Source organism: Dreissena polymorpha, chromosome 2 (genome assembly GCF_020536995.1).
Source record: "Dreissena polymorpha isolate Duluth1 chromosome 2, UMN_Dpol_1.0, whole genome shotgun sequence".
NCBI lineage: Eukaryota > Metazoa > Mollusca > Bivalvia > Myida > Dreissenidae > Dreissena > Dreissena polymorpha.
The window spans coordinates 113667241-113679902 of NC_068356.1; the positions used below are offsets into that span (position 1 = coordinate 113667241).

Consider the following 12662-nt stretch of genomic DNA (forward strand, 5'->3'; position numbering starts at 1 on the left):
AAATAATAAACATTTTTCTGTATTTAAATTTTCTGATTAGTATTATAATAACACTTGAAAAACGAAACAAAAATCCAAATTGATATGTCTTTTTTAAAACAATTAAAAATTAAGAAAGGAGCAGTTGCCATAATGTCAACTATGAAATATTTTGAGCGCAAAAAATCACAGAAGTGCTCTTACTGTATTTTGGAAAATGTCTGAAAGTATGCTTTCCTGAACAATTCACAAAATGTCAGTTACCCTAGTTATAACATTCAGTAGACGACATGTATTTTGGGGATCTTATTACTAAAGTGTTTCTACTAGGGGACCGATTGCGCTGAGAAGTGCAAATATTGTCAAAACAACATCGATGGCAATTAGCGAGCTGGGACCCACACGTGCGCAGCTTTATCGCTCTTATCGACAATTATTGGCAACACTTTCATGCTTTAGTGCACATTAACCTCAAGTCTTGCTGTCAACACAGATTAGCAGATTATGCTTTGTTATTACTCTGGTTGTTTTAATAAAAGTATAATTTTTATGACGGTCAGTCTTCCCCATAAATTTGAAATCAACGAAATTACGTGTCAACGAACTAGTTGTTTTTCATTAAACCACGAAATTTCATACAGACGAATTTCTATACGTTTACAGTATCAACATAAAGTTAGTTTAATGCCCTTCAAAAGTCTAAGGTAACTCAGATATTTGATGTAAATTGTTTATTAATTTATGCATTTGACGCCCTGTGACCACGGTTTGTTCTCTTTACAAGTTATTGAGTGCTACCACATTTGAGTAACAAGGGACAAAATTGTCACAAAACCAGGTTTTCAATTTGAGGAAAAGTCTGATAAAGGGAGACAACTCAAACTGAACTGATTGTTTATTATTTATAACCCCCTTTGTTTCAAAATAAATATATTTTTAGTTGTGGCGACCTTCACCTTGGAGATATTGACGTAATTCTTTTGTATGGCATACCGTCCAATAATGGTGAACATATGTGCAAAATGATTTTAAAATCTCACAATGAATGACATAGTTATGGACCAGACAAGCTCATTTATGGCCATTTTTGACCTTTGAACTCAAAGTGTGACCTTGATCTTGGATATATGGACGTTATTATTTCGCGCAACACACCGTCCAATGATGGTGAATAAATGTGCCAAATGAATTTAATATCTCACAATGAATGACATAGTTATGGCCCGGACAAGCTCATTTATGGCCATTTTTGACCTTTGAACTCAAAGTGTGACTTTGACCTTGGAGATAACGACGTAATTCTTTCGCGCGACACACCGTCTAATGATGGTGAACAAATGTGCAAAATGATTTTTAAAAATGTTATGGCATGTACAAGCTTGTTCTGCCCACCCGCCAGCCCGCCGATACGCCGACATTCGCCAATCTTATAACCAGTTTTTTTCCTTCAGAAAACCTGGTTAAAAAACAAAAAAGAAAATTTTGCATTCAAAAATTAAACTAGGAAATATATCCAATTATAAAACAATGTTACTCCAATTGCGAAATATTTCATGAACAAGTAATAAAAAATGTCTTAGTTTATTGAATATTTTATCAACTTTATCTCTATATGCAATTCCAGCTTCCACACCATCAGCCTGATTTTCTTCATTCTTTTTATCAAGGGCGAGGCCACTACTTCAACAAGAGGGCCATGATGGCCCTGAATTGCTCACCTGACTAACCTTGCTTCATGAACTTAAATTTTATTAGACCCATATACAATCCCAAGCCAAATTTTATTAATTAATACATTATGACAAAATTTCATTAAGACGTGATGAAAACTGTGACCTCTTTCATCTACACAAGGTTTTACTAGAATTTGCCCGGTGACCTAATTTTTGACCCCAGATGACCCATATACGATCCAAAATCAGATATTATTAAGATAAACATTCTGACCATATTTCATTAAGATCATATGAAAACTATGACCTCTATTGTCTTCACAAGGTTTTTTTCTTATTTGACCTAGTTTTTGACCCCAGATGATCCTAATACAATCCCAACCCAGATTTCATCAAGATTAATATTCTGGCCAAATTTCCTAAAGATTTAATTAAAACTGTGACCTCTACTGTCTACAAAAGTTGTTTTTTTTAATCTGACCTAGTTTTTGACCCTAGATGACCCAAAGTCAATCCCAATCCAGATTTTAACAAGACAAACATTCTGACTATATTTCAATAAAATCTGATGAAAACTGTGACCTCTATAGTGTACACAAGGTTTTTCTATTATTTGACCTAGTGCCTAGTTGCTGACCCCAGATGACCCAAATACAATCCAAACAGGGCTCCTCTTGCCCAAAAATTTCTGTGGCCAACATTTTAGCCAAATGGAATTTTGTGTAGCCAAATTTTAGAAACTGTAGCCAAAGTTTTAGCAAAGTTGGATATTTTGAAAATCCTGAACTTAAAGCTGGGGGCCAGGGGGCCGCAGGGCCCTTGGTGGGTCCAGGGGACAAGGGGGCCAGAGGCCCCCAGAAGCTCCTGGATTCGACACATTTAAAGGGTGCCTGTACCTGTTCTGGTGATTCTATTTTCTTTAAAAAACAACATACACATATATTTAAAAATCTTCATGTATTTGATAAGGAACACACAAAACTTAGTCAAAAGGCAATTCATTCACATGCACCCTCTGTCTGGCATGGACTCAACTGCAGGTGTTGCTTTTGAAGAACCAGATAAAACCTGTAACAGTGGTTACAAATTATATTTTTCACACATACTTTAAAAAAGTCAATAATACATGTTTAATTAATGCAGAATCAAATGTCACCATTTATATTCACAGAATCATGCTGCCAGATGCCTCCACATACACCTAAGAAAATTGGGTATGGTGGCTTCTGCTAAACAGTTAAAATTGAAAATTTCAGCATGGGTTCAAGTAGTTTTTATCCCAATCGTTGTTTGAATGCTAAATAATTGTATCCTGGTGTGACCCAAATTTGACAATGTAATGGTTACATGAAGCAATATTTAGCAAATAATTTAAGAAATAATGAATGTTTAATAGCACAAAATAATAATTTTAAACTCGGCTGTATTACTTTGAAATAATTCCAAGACAATAATCATCCATTTAATCGATAAAAATAGAACATCGTCGAATTAAGGTGTCGCCGAATTTGGATTACGGTAGGTTTCCCATATGTTTTACAAAAAGTAAAAAAAACAACATTTCTTGCTGCTGGGCTCATATGTTGGGGACAATAAAACATTTTATTTAACTAAAAAAGACCTGTCCCAATCAGCAAAAATGGCGTATTTGAGCGTATTTTCAATTACTGTTAAAATTCTTTTCCTGATTTATGCTTTATTCAAAGGTCAAAATGTTTTAAAAGCTCACAATCAATGAATCATACGTTATTAATAAAAAAAAATTGGCAAATTTGCTAGATCTATCTTGCCGATTTTTGATGCAAAACAACCTAAACAGTCAACTTTAGCAACAGAAAATACGACCAAATTCGGGGTGTTAGTTTGAAAAAATAAAAACCCTACCTGGTTGGTCTTGATGGTTCTTATATTCTTTATGTGATAAGGGCCCTCTGCGTGGAGACGCAATGCCTTCTTCCCACAAGACTGATAATTCAGGGTTTTCTTACAAACTTCTCAAACCGCTTTTCCACAAGCTTCCACTTTTCTCAACCAGTTCACTACCCGCCTGTAGACTACAGCTGGGAATGGGCACCCATTATAAACTGTATGCTGAATTTTCTTTAGCTACCAACAGGCAAGTATCTCGTTGCCATTTTTCTCAACATAAGTCTAAACACAGCTTCCCATTCGGCATCAAATATACGCAAAAAGTACTCAAATTGATTTAAATCGGCAGCAATCTTTAATCTTTAATCAGATGTAATTGTTTATTTAATCCTCTACGATGTACGATTTGTTTTCACATCAGTAATTTGTCTCGATGACCGGTGTTAATGCCGACTGCGTATGAATTTTTCAGGTCAATAACATGGCGATGTATTGATGCACAGTCTACAGCTGAAAGCGGTTAATATCTGGGACGGCATGTCAGGAAAAAAATCAATACCGATAATTCGCATTGTTCATTAATTAAGCAACGATTAATAACACTTATCCTTTATGGATTTTCATGAAAGAAAAACCATAATAAAGAAAATTTTATTCTCTTTAATCTGATATATAAACAAGTTTGGAAAGAATTGGATGAACAATTTGGACTTTATTGCATAAACACCATTTTCTCAATTCAAGGGGAGGTAATTCTGTACTTCATGGACCAATAATGCTTTTTTGAAGGGTTCGTGTCCTCATTGATATAAAGACACTGTGCAAATTTGGAAAGGATCGGACAAAAAATGTGGAAGATTTTTGAAAGTTTTCACAAAATAGGCAAAAACGAATAAACATGCAAAGTTCAACGAGCTCCTGCGGCCATGTTTTTTGACGAATCAAATTTCTTTGAACAACTTTTTCAGGGGAGCCTTCAAAGGTCATCCCTGTGAAATTTTTTGAAAATCTGATGAGCGGTTTCTGAAAAGAAGATTTTTTAAGGTTTTTACCATATATGGTCAAGGCGGCCATCTTGGTTATGTGTTCAATTTTTTTTTAACAATTCTTTTGTCCCATGACCTAGGGATGCTCCACATGAAATTTAGTTGAAATTGGCTCAATGGTTATGTAGAAGAAGATGTTAACAAATTGTTTACAGATGGACGGACGGACGCCGGACGCTGAGTGACCACAATAGCTCACCCTGAGCTATCGCTCAGGTGAGCTATCGCTCAGGTGAGCTAAAAATTTGAAGGCAAAATTGGTATAGGTTACATTACATCAGTTTTTATCCATCAACAGTAGTGCCTATGTCTAAAGATACCCTTTTCAGTTCAGTTTTAAAAGGGATTTAGCAATTGAACCCATGCTTAATGTGATAGTGATTATTTCCTGTATGCTACGTGTGTCTTCAACATTTTTGTGCATTTCATTGGGGACTTAGTTGAAAGACAATTGTTTGGGAGCCTACATTAATGGAAACTTGAAACTTGCTAATTTGATGAAACGCCTATTTATATAATTATATTCAATGGCGTTGTACAAAACATATATATGTACATACAATTGATAAAAAAATAAGAGGTTTTGATAATATTGTGCAGCATTAATTAAAGGATTAATGATCTAAATATGTGTGATATAAATAATAATGCTGTAAGAAACTTAAGCAATAAAACAATACCGGCTACACTATTAAAACACAGTAAAAGTAAAATATTATGTAATAAATTGATATAACTAGGGTTAAGACAATAAATATAATGATAGTATGAGCAAATGTTTTTCATTAACTAAAAGGATACTTTAAAGGATATTTCCGCACTCTGGATGTCGGATCCCACAGCTTTAAGTCACTGTCACCCTTAAGGACACTTCTTTTGGGTTTTAACCTTATTTGAACTATCGTGACTACAAGTCACAAATAGACTGACCAACTTGAAGGTTAAAATTACAGTGTGACTATAAGACACAACTAGAGGGCCTATATTAAGCGTGACTAAAAGACAGGTTGTTGATGTAACTCAATCATTGAGCAAAGAAGCCCTAATGATTCTTGGTTACCAGTCACTTGTACAATAAATATCCTTTTCTCGATCACAGGTATTCAAATTAAAAAAGGTTGTAAAAGTCTCTGAAGAGAAATGTTTTCAAATTCCTTTTGAAAATGTCTATTGAGGCGGAAGTCCGGATGCTTGATGGAAGTTCATTCCACAGTTTCGGACCAACAACTCCGAAACTCCTATCCAAGAATGTTTTTCTCTTCATGCGTTTCACATCATAACATCCGTTATACAAGACGGTAGATCGTAGGTTACGTGCTGGTACTTTTTCTTTTAAAAGTTCTGTAAGGTATTTTGGCTTGTGACCAACAGAACAATTATACATGAAGGCCAGTAATTTGAATGTTATCCTTGCCTTTACTGGTAGCCAATGAAGTTCATATAAAGCATCTTTTGAACTGTCATATTTCTGTCGGCCGAGTACCAATTTGGCACACATGTTTTGGATACGTTGCATTTTGTTTATTTCGCATTGAGCTGTTCCATACAAGATCAGATTACAATAATCCAGATGGGATATTACCAAAGACAAAACAAGTATTTCTGTTGCTTCTTTTGTTAAGTATTTCCTTATGTTTTTGATTTTAAGGTAGTTGTACATAGCTGTACGACACTTAGTTTTGATGCGTTCTTTAAAATTTAGTGTTTCGTCTAATTGAAGTATGGGGCTTTTGTCGAAATCTCACCTCCAAAACACTGTTTTCCAAGGGTGCTTGCCTGCGGCTGCATTTTACTTCCTTAGAAGTTATGAGAGGGTACATTTTTACTGCAATTATGGAGAAAGGACAGATTTACCTTTAAAATGATACCAGACTTAAAAAATGTGATATAAAAGAAAAGCATGAAGAATGCTTTAAAAGTATGCAGTTTTATGATGGGGCAATATGGGCATTGGAATTAGTGTAATCCAACCTGTATTTAGTCATGCATGTTAAATGTTTAATCCAGTACAGTATATGTCTGAAAGTTCATTTTAGAACACTATAATGCTAAAATTTACCATGACAGTATCCCAAATACATAAACTTACAAAACTTTATGAATACATTTAGTCCTTAACAGAGATTTTGATTTTTTAAGCTTTCCTTAAATATTCAAAACTTTAACTTGACAAAACACAAATCACCTTTGACAAAAAAACATTGCCTGAAATGGGGAAACAGCTTTAAACACAGAACCTTTGCATTTGATTAAAAAACATCCATTTCGTTCTTCAACAGAGAAATTTCCCTTGATCACAGAATATATAAAGTTCCTTTAACAGAACAACCTGACAATTCAGAAAAAAACTTCACAATTAAAATAGAAACTACACTTTAGGCATAGAAATCTTCTTGCAACAGAATATTCACTATGAACCAAACAACGTCATCTTTAACTGATCAACTTTATCTTAAGCTCAGAAACTTAACCTTAAAAAAGGAAACTTCACCTTCAATAAAAAGGACACTTCACCTTAAACAGAGAAATTTTACTTTAAGCAGAGGAACTTAACTTTATGTAAATTTATCACAGAAACTTCAACTTTACCTGAGAAACCATGTCTTTAACAGCTAAACTGCACTTTTACAAAGAAACTCCACTTAAACTGAAACATTTTAACAGAAAAAATCAAATATATACATGAGAAACTTCACTTAAAACTGAGAAAAATTACCTTGAACAGAAGAACATAACACATACAGGAACAATTTAGAACATGACTCACTTTTGCGGAGATCAGCCTGGGCTTTTATGGAGCGTTGCCTGACACCTTCCAAGAACATCTCAAAATCATCTTCACCCCCGGCCCTGCAGCAGGTAAAAAATATATTGTGTACGTGGGTATCTAAGTTAAGTAAAAGAACCCATTCCAAAAACTGATGTTTTTTTTTCAAAATAAATTCAAAGAATCGATGCAACACAGACGAGGATTAGACAAGAAATGTCTTAAATAAAAAAAAATCACAACGACTTGTGATCTTTAGCCATTTATAGGAAGTATATTGAGTAAATATTTGTTTAAATAACTGCAACTCACAAACAGATGTCTATAAAAATAATGGATATGATCCATACTCTGTGAAAAGGGGGTTAAACGCATGTGTGTAAAGTGTCATCCATGATTAGCCTGTGCTAACGTTACGCACATGCATTAAACCCCCTTTTCACAAAGCATGGCCCCTTTAAATATTGGGACTAAACCAAATCTGCTTGTGACGCAACCATTTGCCCACACTGAGTCTCTGGGACTCAGAGCAATTTTGGGGAAACGCAAACATGACCCTCACACCCTCACTTATATAAGAGGGCCAAGATGGCCCTAGTTCGCTCACCTGAGAGGAGTCCGTTCATTCAATCTTACCAAAGGTCAAACTTGACCTCGATATTGTCCAGACAAACATCCTGGTCAAGTTTCATCATTATTTCATCTGTGAGTCATGATCAATGAACCTATGAAGTTTCATGATCCTAGGCGTAAGCATTCATGAGTTATCATCCGGAAACCATTTTTCTAAGTTGAGTCACAGTGACCTTGACAGCCATTGTGCGAATACGTTTTTTGGCACTGTGACCTTAACCTTTGACCTAGTGACCTGATAATCAATAGGGGTCATCTGCGAGTCATGATCAATATACTATGAAGTTTCATGAACCTAGGCATAAGCGTTCTTGAGTTATCATCCAGAAACCATTTTACTATTTCAGGTCACCTTGACCTTTGACCTAGTGACCTGAAAATCAATAGGGGTCATCTGCGAGTCATGATCATTGTACCTATGATGTTTCATGATCCTAGGCATAAGCGTTCTTGAGTAATCATCCAGAAACCATTTGGTCACCATGACCTTGACCTTTGACCTAGTGACCTGAAAATCAATAGGGGTCATCTTCGAGCCATGATCAATGTACCTATGAAGTTTCATGATCCTAGGCATAAGCCTTCTTGAGTTATCATCTGGAAACCATTTTACTATTCGGGTCACCGTGACCTAGACCTTTGACCTAGTGACCTGAAAATCAAAAGGGGTCATCTGCAAGTCATGATCAATGTACCTATGAAGTTTCATGATCCTAGGCCTAAGCGTTCTTGAGTTATCATCCGGAAACCATTTTACTATTTTGGGTCATCGTGACCTTGACCTTTGACCTAGTGACCTGAAAATCAATAGAGGTTATCTGCGAGTCATGATCATTGTATCTTTGAAGTTTCATGATCCTAGGCATAAGCATTCTTGAGTTATCATCCGGAAACCATTTTACTATTTCGGGTCATCGTGACCTTAACCTTTGACCTCGTGACCTGAAAATCAATAGGGGTCATCTGCGAGTCATGATCAATGTACCTATGAAGTTTCATGATCCTTGGCATAAGGGCTCTTGAGTTATCATCCGGACACCATCTGGTAGACGGACGGACCAACATCATGAGCAAAACAATATACCCCCTCTTCTTCGAAAGGGGGGGGGGCATAATGAGAAAACTGCCCCCCTCCCAGCAGCCATGTTATTCAACTGACCGGAACCATTTTTGAACTCAACTCTCGTATAAAGGAAACAAATGTTCTGAGCAAATTTCATAAAAATTGGGCCAAAAATGTGACTTCTACTGTGTTCATATATACATATAGAGAAAAATGCCCCGCCCACTGGCAGCCATGTTTTTTCACCGATTCCGACTATTTTCAAACTCGTCCGAGATATCAATAAAACCAATGTTTTGAACAACTTTCATGATGATTGGGCAAAAATTGTGACTTCTAGAGTGTTTACAAGGTTTCTTTATAGACAAATAGGGAAAACTGCCACTATATACATATTGAGAAAAATGCCCCGCCCACTGGCGGCCATGTTTTTTTCACCGATCTCGACCTTTTTCGAACTCTTCCGAGACATCAATTGAACCAATGTTTTGACCAACTTTCATGATGATTGGGCAAAAATTGTGACTTCTAGAGTGTTTACAAGGTTTCTCTATAGCCAAATAAGGAAAACTGCCCCGCCCACTGGCGGCCATATTTTTTAACGGATCAAAACCACTTTTGAACTCAACCAAGATATCATTAAGACAAACATTTTGACAAAGTTACATGAAGATTGGGCATGAAATGTGACTTCTACAGTGTTTACAAGGTTTTTCCTTTTTTTGTACCTAGTGACCTAGTTTTTGACCCGGCACAACCCAGTTTCGAACTCGGCCGAGATTTCATTGGGACAAAGCTTCTGACCAAGTTTTATGAAGATGGGACAAGAAATGTGGCCTATAGAGTGTTTACGAGCAAATGTTAATGGATGGACAGACGGACAGACGGACGGATATACAAAGGACAAAGACCGGTCACAAAAGCTCACCTGAGCAATCAGGTGAGCTAAAAAAAAGACAAGCTAGATTCCTATTTTTCTTTTAAATCATACTATCTTCTTACTATAAATTCATACTACCAAAAGCTTTTCATCTAAAACAATCAATTTTCCCAATGCCATTAGTGCATTAAAAATGCTTTTAGAGTCACTGTTGACAGAGCAATTTAGACCTTGCAATCCGAGAATAAGAACAATTGAGAATTGAGATAAAAATCACTTAAAATGTTCAAATTTAATCAGTGTTCTGACATTAGCATTTCCCATGAAGAAAAACAGATCCCAAACGGAAATAAAGTGATATTTTCGATTCAATCAGTAAGTCAAGCAAAAGGAGAAGGATCCATTTCTATTTTCAGACATAAAAATCTGTAATCCCAACTAAATTGCAAATTATTATCTTCTTTTGTAACACAATTGAATTTTGCATGAAATTCATAGCATATGGGTTTCATATTTATTGATAATAATCTATTAAACATTTATTGATGGGCAAATTCGCTAGGCATGCTATTTAAATAAGTTTCTCTAATTATTTAAGATGCATGAGGCAACTGACTATGACATTTTTAAACCAAGGTATTTTTATAAAAATTCCATTTGCTAAAATATGCTTAGCTTAACATTTTTGTTGACTTTGTGGCATAACACTAGCAAAATTCCATATTCATTAAGTATTAATTAGGCATTTCATTGGTCCATTCAAATGTATATTAGGATCTTCAACAAATATTAAAACAGAATGGGCAGTGTTCATTTGTGTAGTTTTAAACCTAACCAGTTCCACCAAAAGCTTCTATCTAAATTGCATTTGAATATTATTTAAATGTTACTTAATTAGTCAATATGTGGCTCATCAATATTAATACAAATGAACTTTAAAACAACCAATTCTCCCATTGAATATAACAAAGTTTAAATACAAGAAATACAATGTTTTCTTTTTAATAATATGTAAGTTGTACACATATTTTCTAATTTTTAAAATTATTGTTAACTAGAGGAACATAATGACCCTGAAAAGTTCATAGACACCAATAAATAATAACATGATCTTGTGATCAAGTTAAAGAACCCACTTGACCCCGATTCAAGCATGAAATTCAAATTGCTAAGATCAACATTCCTCACCAAGTTACTTCAGGTCCATGTTACAAATTTGGCCACTAGAATGGCAACTTGTTTTAAAAGATATGATCTAGTTTCTAGACCCATATTTTCCAGATTTAAACCTTGACCGAGATATTAGCCAGATAAATAATCCGACCAAGTTTCATCAAGATTGAGTCCTATATGTCGCCTCTACAGTGATAACAAGGCTTTCCCAAGAATTGATGTGGTGACCAAGGTTTTAGACAAAGGTAACCCAGATTCAATATTGGCTAGAAGTTGTCTTGATAAACATTTTGACCATGATTCATCAAGATTGAGGCTTAAATGTGGCCTTTTGAGTGGTAACAATTGTTTTTTTAGATTTGACCTCCTGGACCTTGTTTTTGATGCACCTGACACAGATTTCAACTTGGCCTGCATATTGTCCAGATAAACATTCTGAACAAGTTTGATTAAGATTAAGTGAGGATTTTGGCCTCCAGAGTGGTAACACCGCTTTTTTAAAGATTTGACCTGGTGACCTAGTTTTTGGACACAAGTGACACAGAATTGAACTTGGCCAAGATATTGTCTAGATAAGAAATATGACCAAACTTAATATAGATGGGATAAAAAATGTGGTCTCTAAAGTGTAAACAGGCTAAAAGTTGTCACCTCATACAACGCTGGTCATTGGAGGATCCCGATAGCTCACCTTAGTTAGGTGTGTATTTTTCCATGTTTGAATAAAATGCACAATTATTGTTTGTGTCTTTTTGCCAAACTGTGACCAAGTTTCTTTAAGGACATTGCAATCATTATAAATAGTAAGATTATGCAAGCAACTCCACAAGTCCTATTTACTTAGCTTGCAAGAGTTGCCACCCTTTGATATTATCTTAACTGAGTTTTGCTACAAGTTTAATCTACTTTTGGTTATAATTTTCAGAAAAAAGTGTAATGAAATCCTGAGTTAGGTCCACTTGTAAGCAAATAATGCAAATAATTTAAGAGCAAAACTTCCATCCAAACTCAAAATATTGTGGTTTTTACATGCTTGGTAACAGTGACCTAAACATGAACCAGACCAGCCCTGCATGCAATTGCAAGCTGATTCTGCAGGTAAGTAACCTACACACACATTTTCCATGCAAAACCTTGTTCCAAGTTTAAGTATAGAGTGGGAACTCGTTTTCTATTTCTAGTTGCAGTAACCTTGACCTTATCCCAAGTTGCTTTTATTGCAACCCCAAGACAGGTATCCAAGCCAGGTCTCCACGCCAGTGACATACACATACAACTTGATTGCAATACCTCCATCCAAAATAATGTTTTTGCCCTGAAACCATTTTCAGATTTAGAAAGACCTAACCTTGAGCTGGCCAGCCTGAAATTCCATTCCTAGCCAAGTCTGTATTGAAGCTTACTTCATCTAAAGTTTCTTCAAGTTTAGTTCATAACTTAAATTATTTACTGGACAGCACATATTAACCCTTTGCATGCTGGGAAATTTGTCGTCTGCTAAAATGTCGTCTGCTGAATTTCTAAAATTAGCATTTTCTTCAATTTTTTTTCCAAGAATACTATCAGAATAGCAAACAGT

The 12662-nt window shown here is 35.4% G+C and overlaps 1 protein-coding gene across 2 annotated transcripts in view; it reads right to left on the bottom strand.

Moving 5' to 3' along the window:
* The window catches only part of LOC127868571 (AP-1 complex-associated regulatory protein-like), a 37120-nt gene that overhangs the window by 13169 nt on the left and 11289 nt on the right, over window positions 1–12662 (bottom strand). For both annotated transcript variants that reach the window (XM_052410449.1, XM_052410448.1), the window contains one exon: window positions 7335–7417. In XM_052410449.1, coding sequence (XP_052266409.1) covers window positions 7335–7417 — 83 coding nt within the window. The remainder of the gene's footprint in view (window positions 1–7334; window positions 7418–12662) is intronic.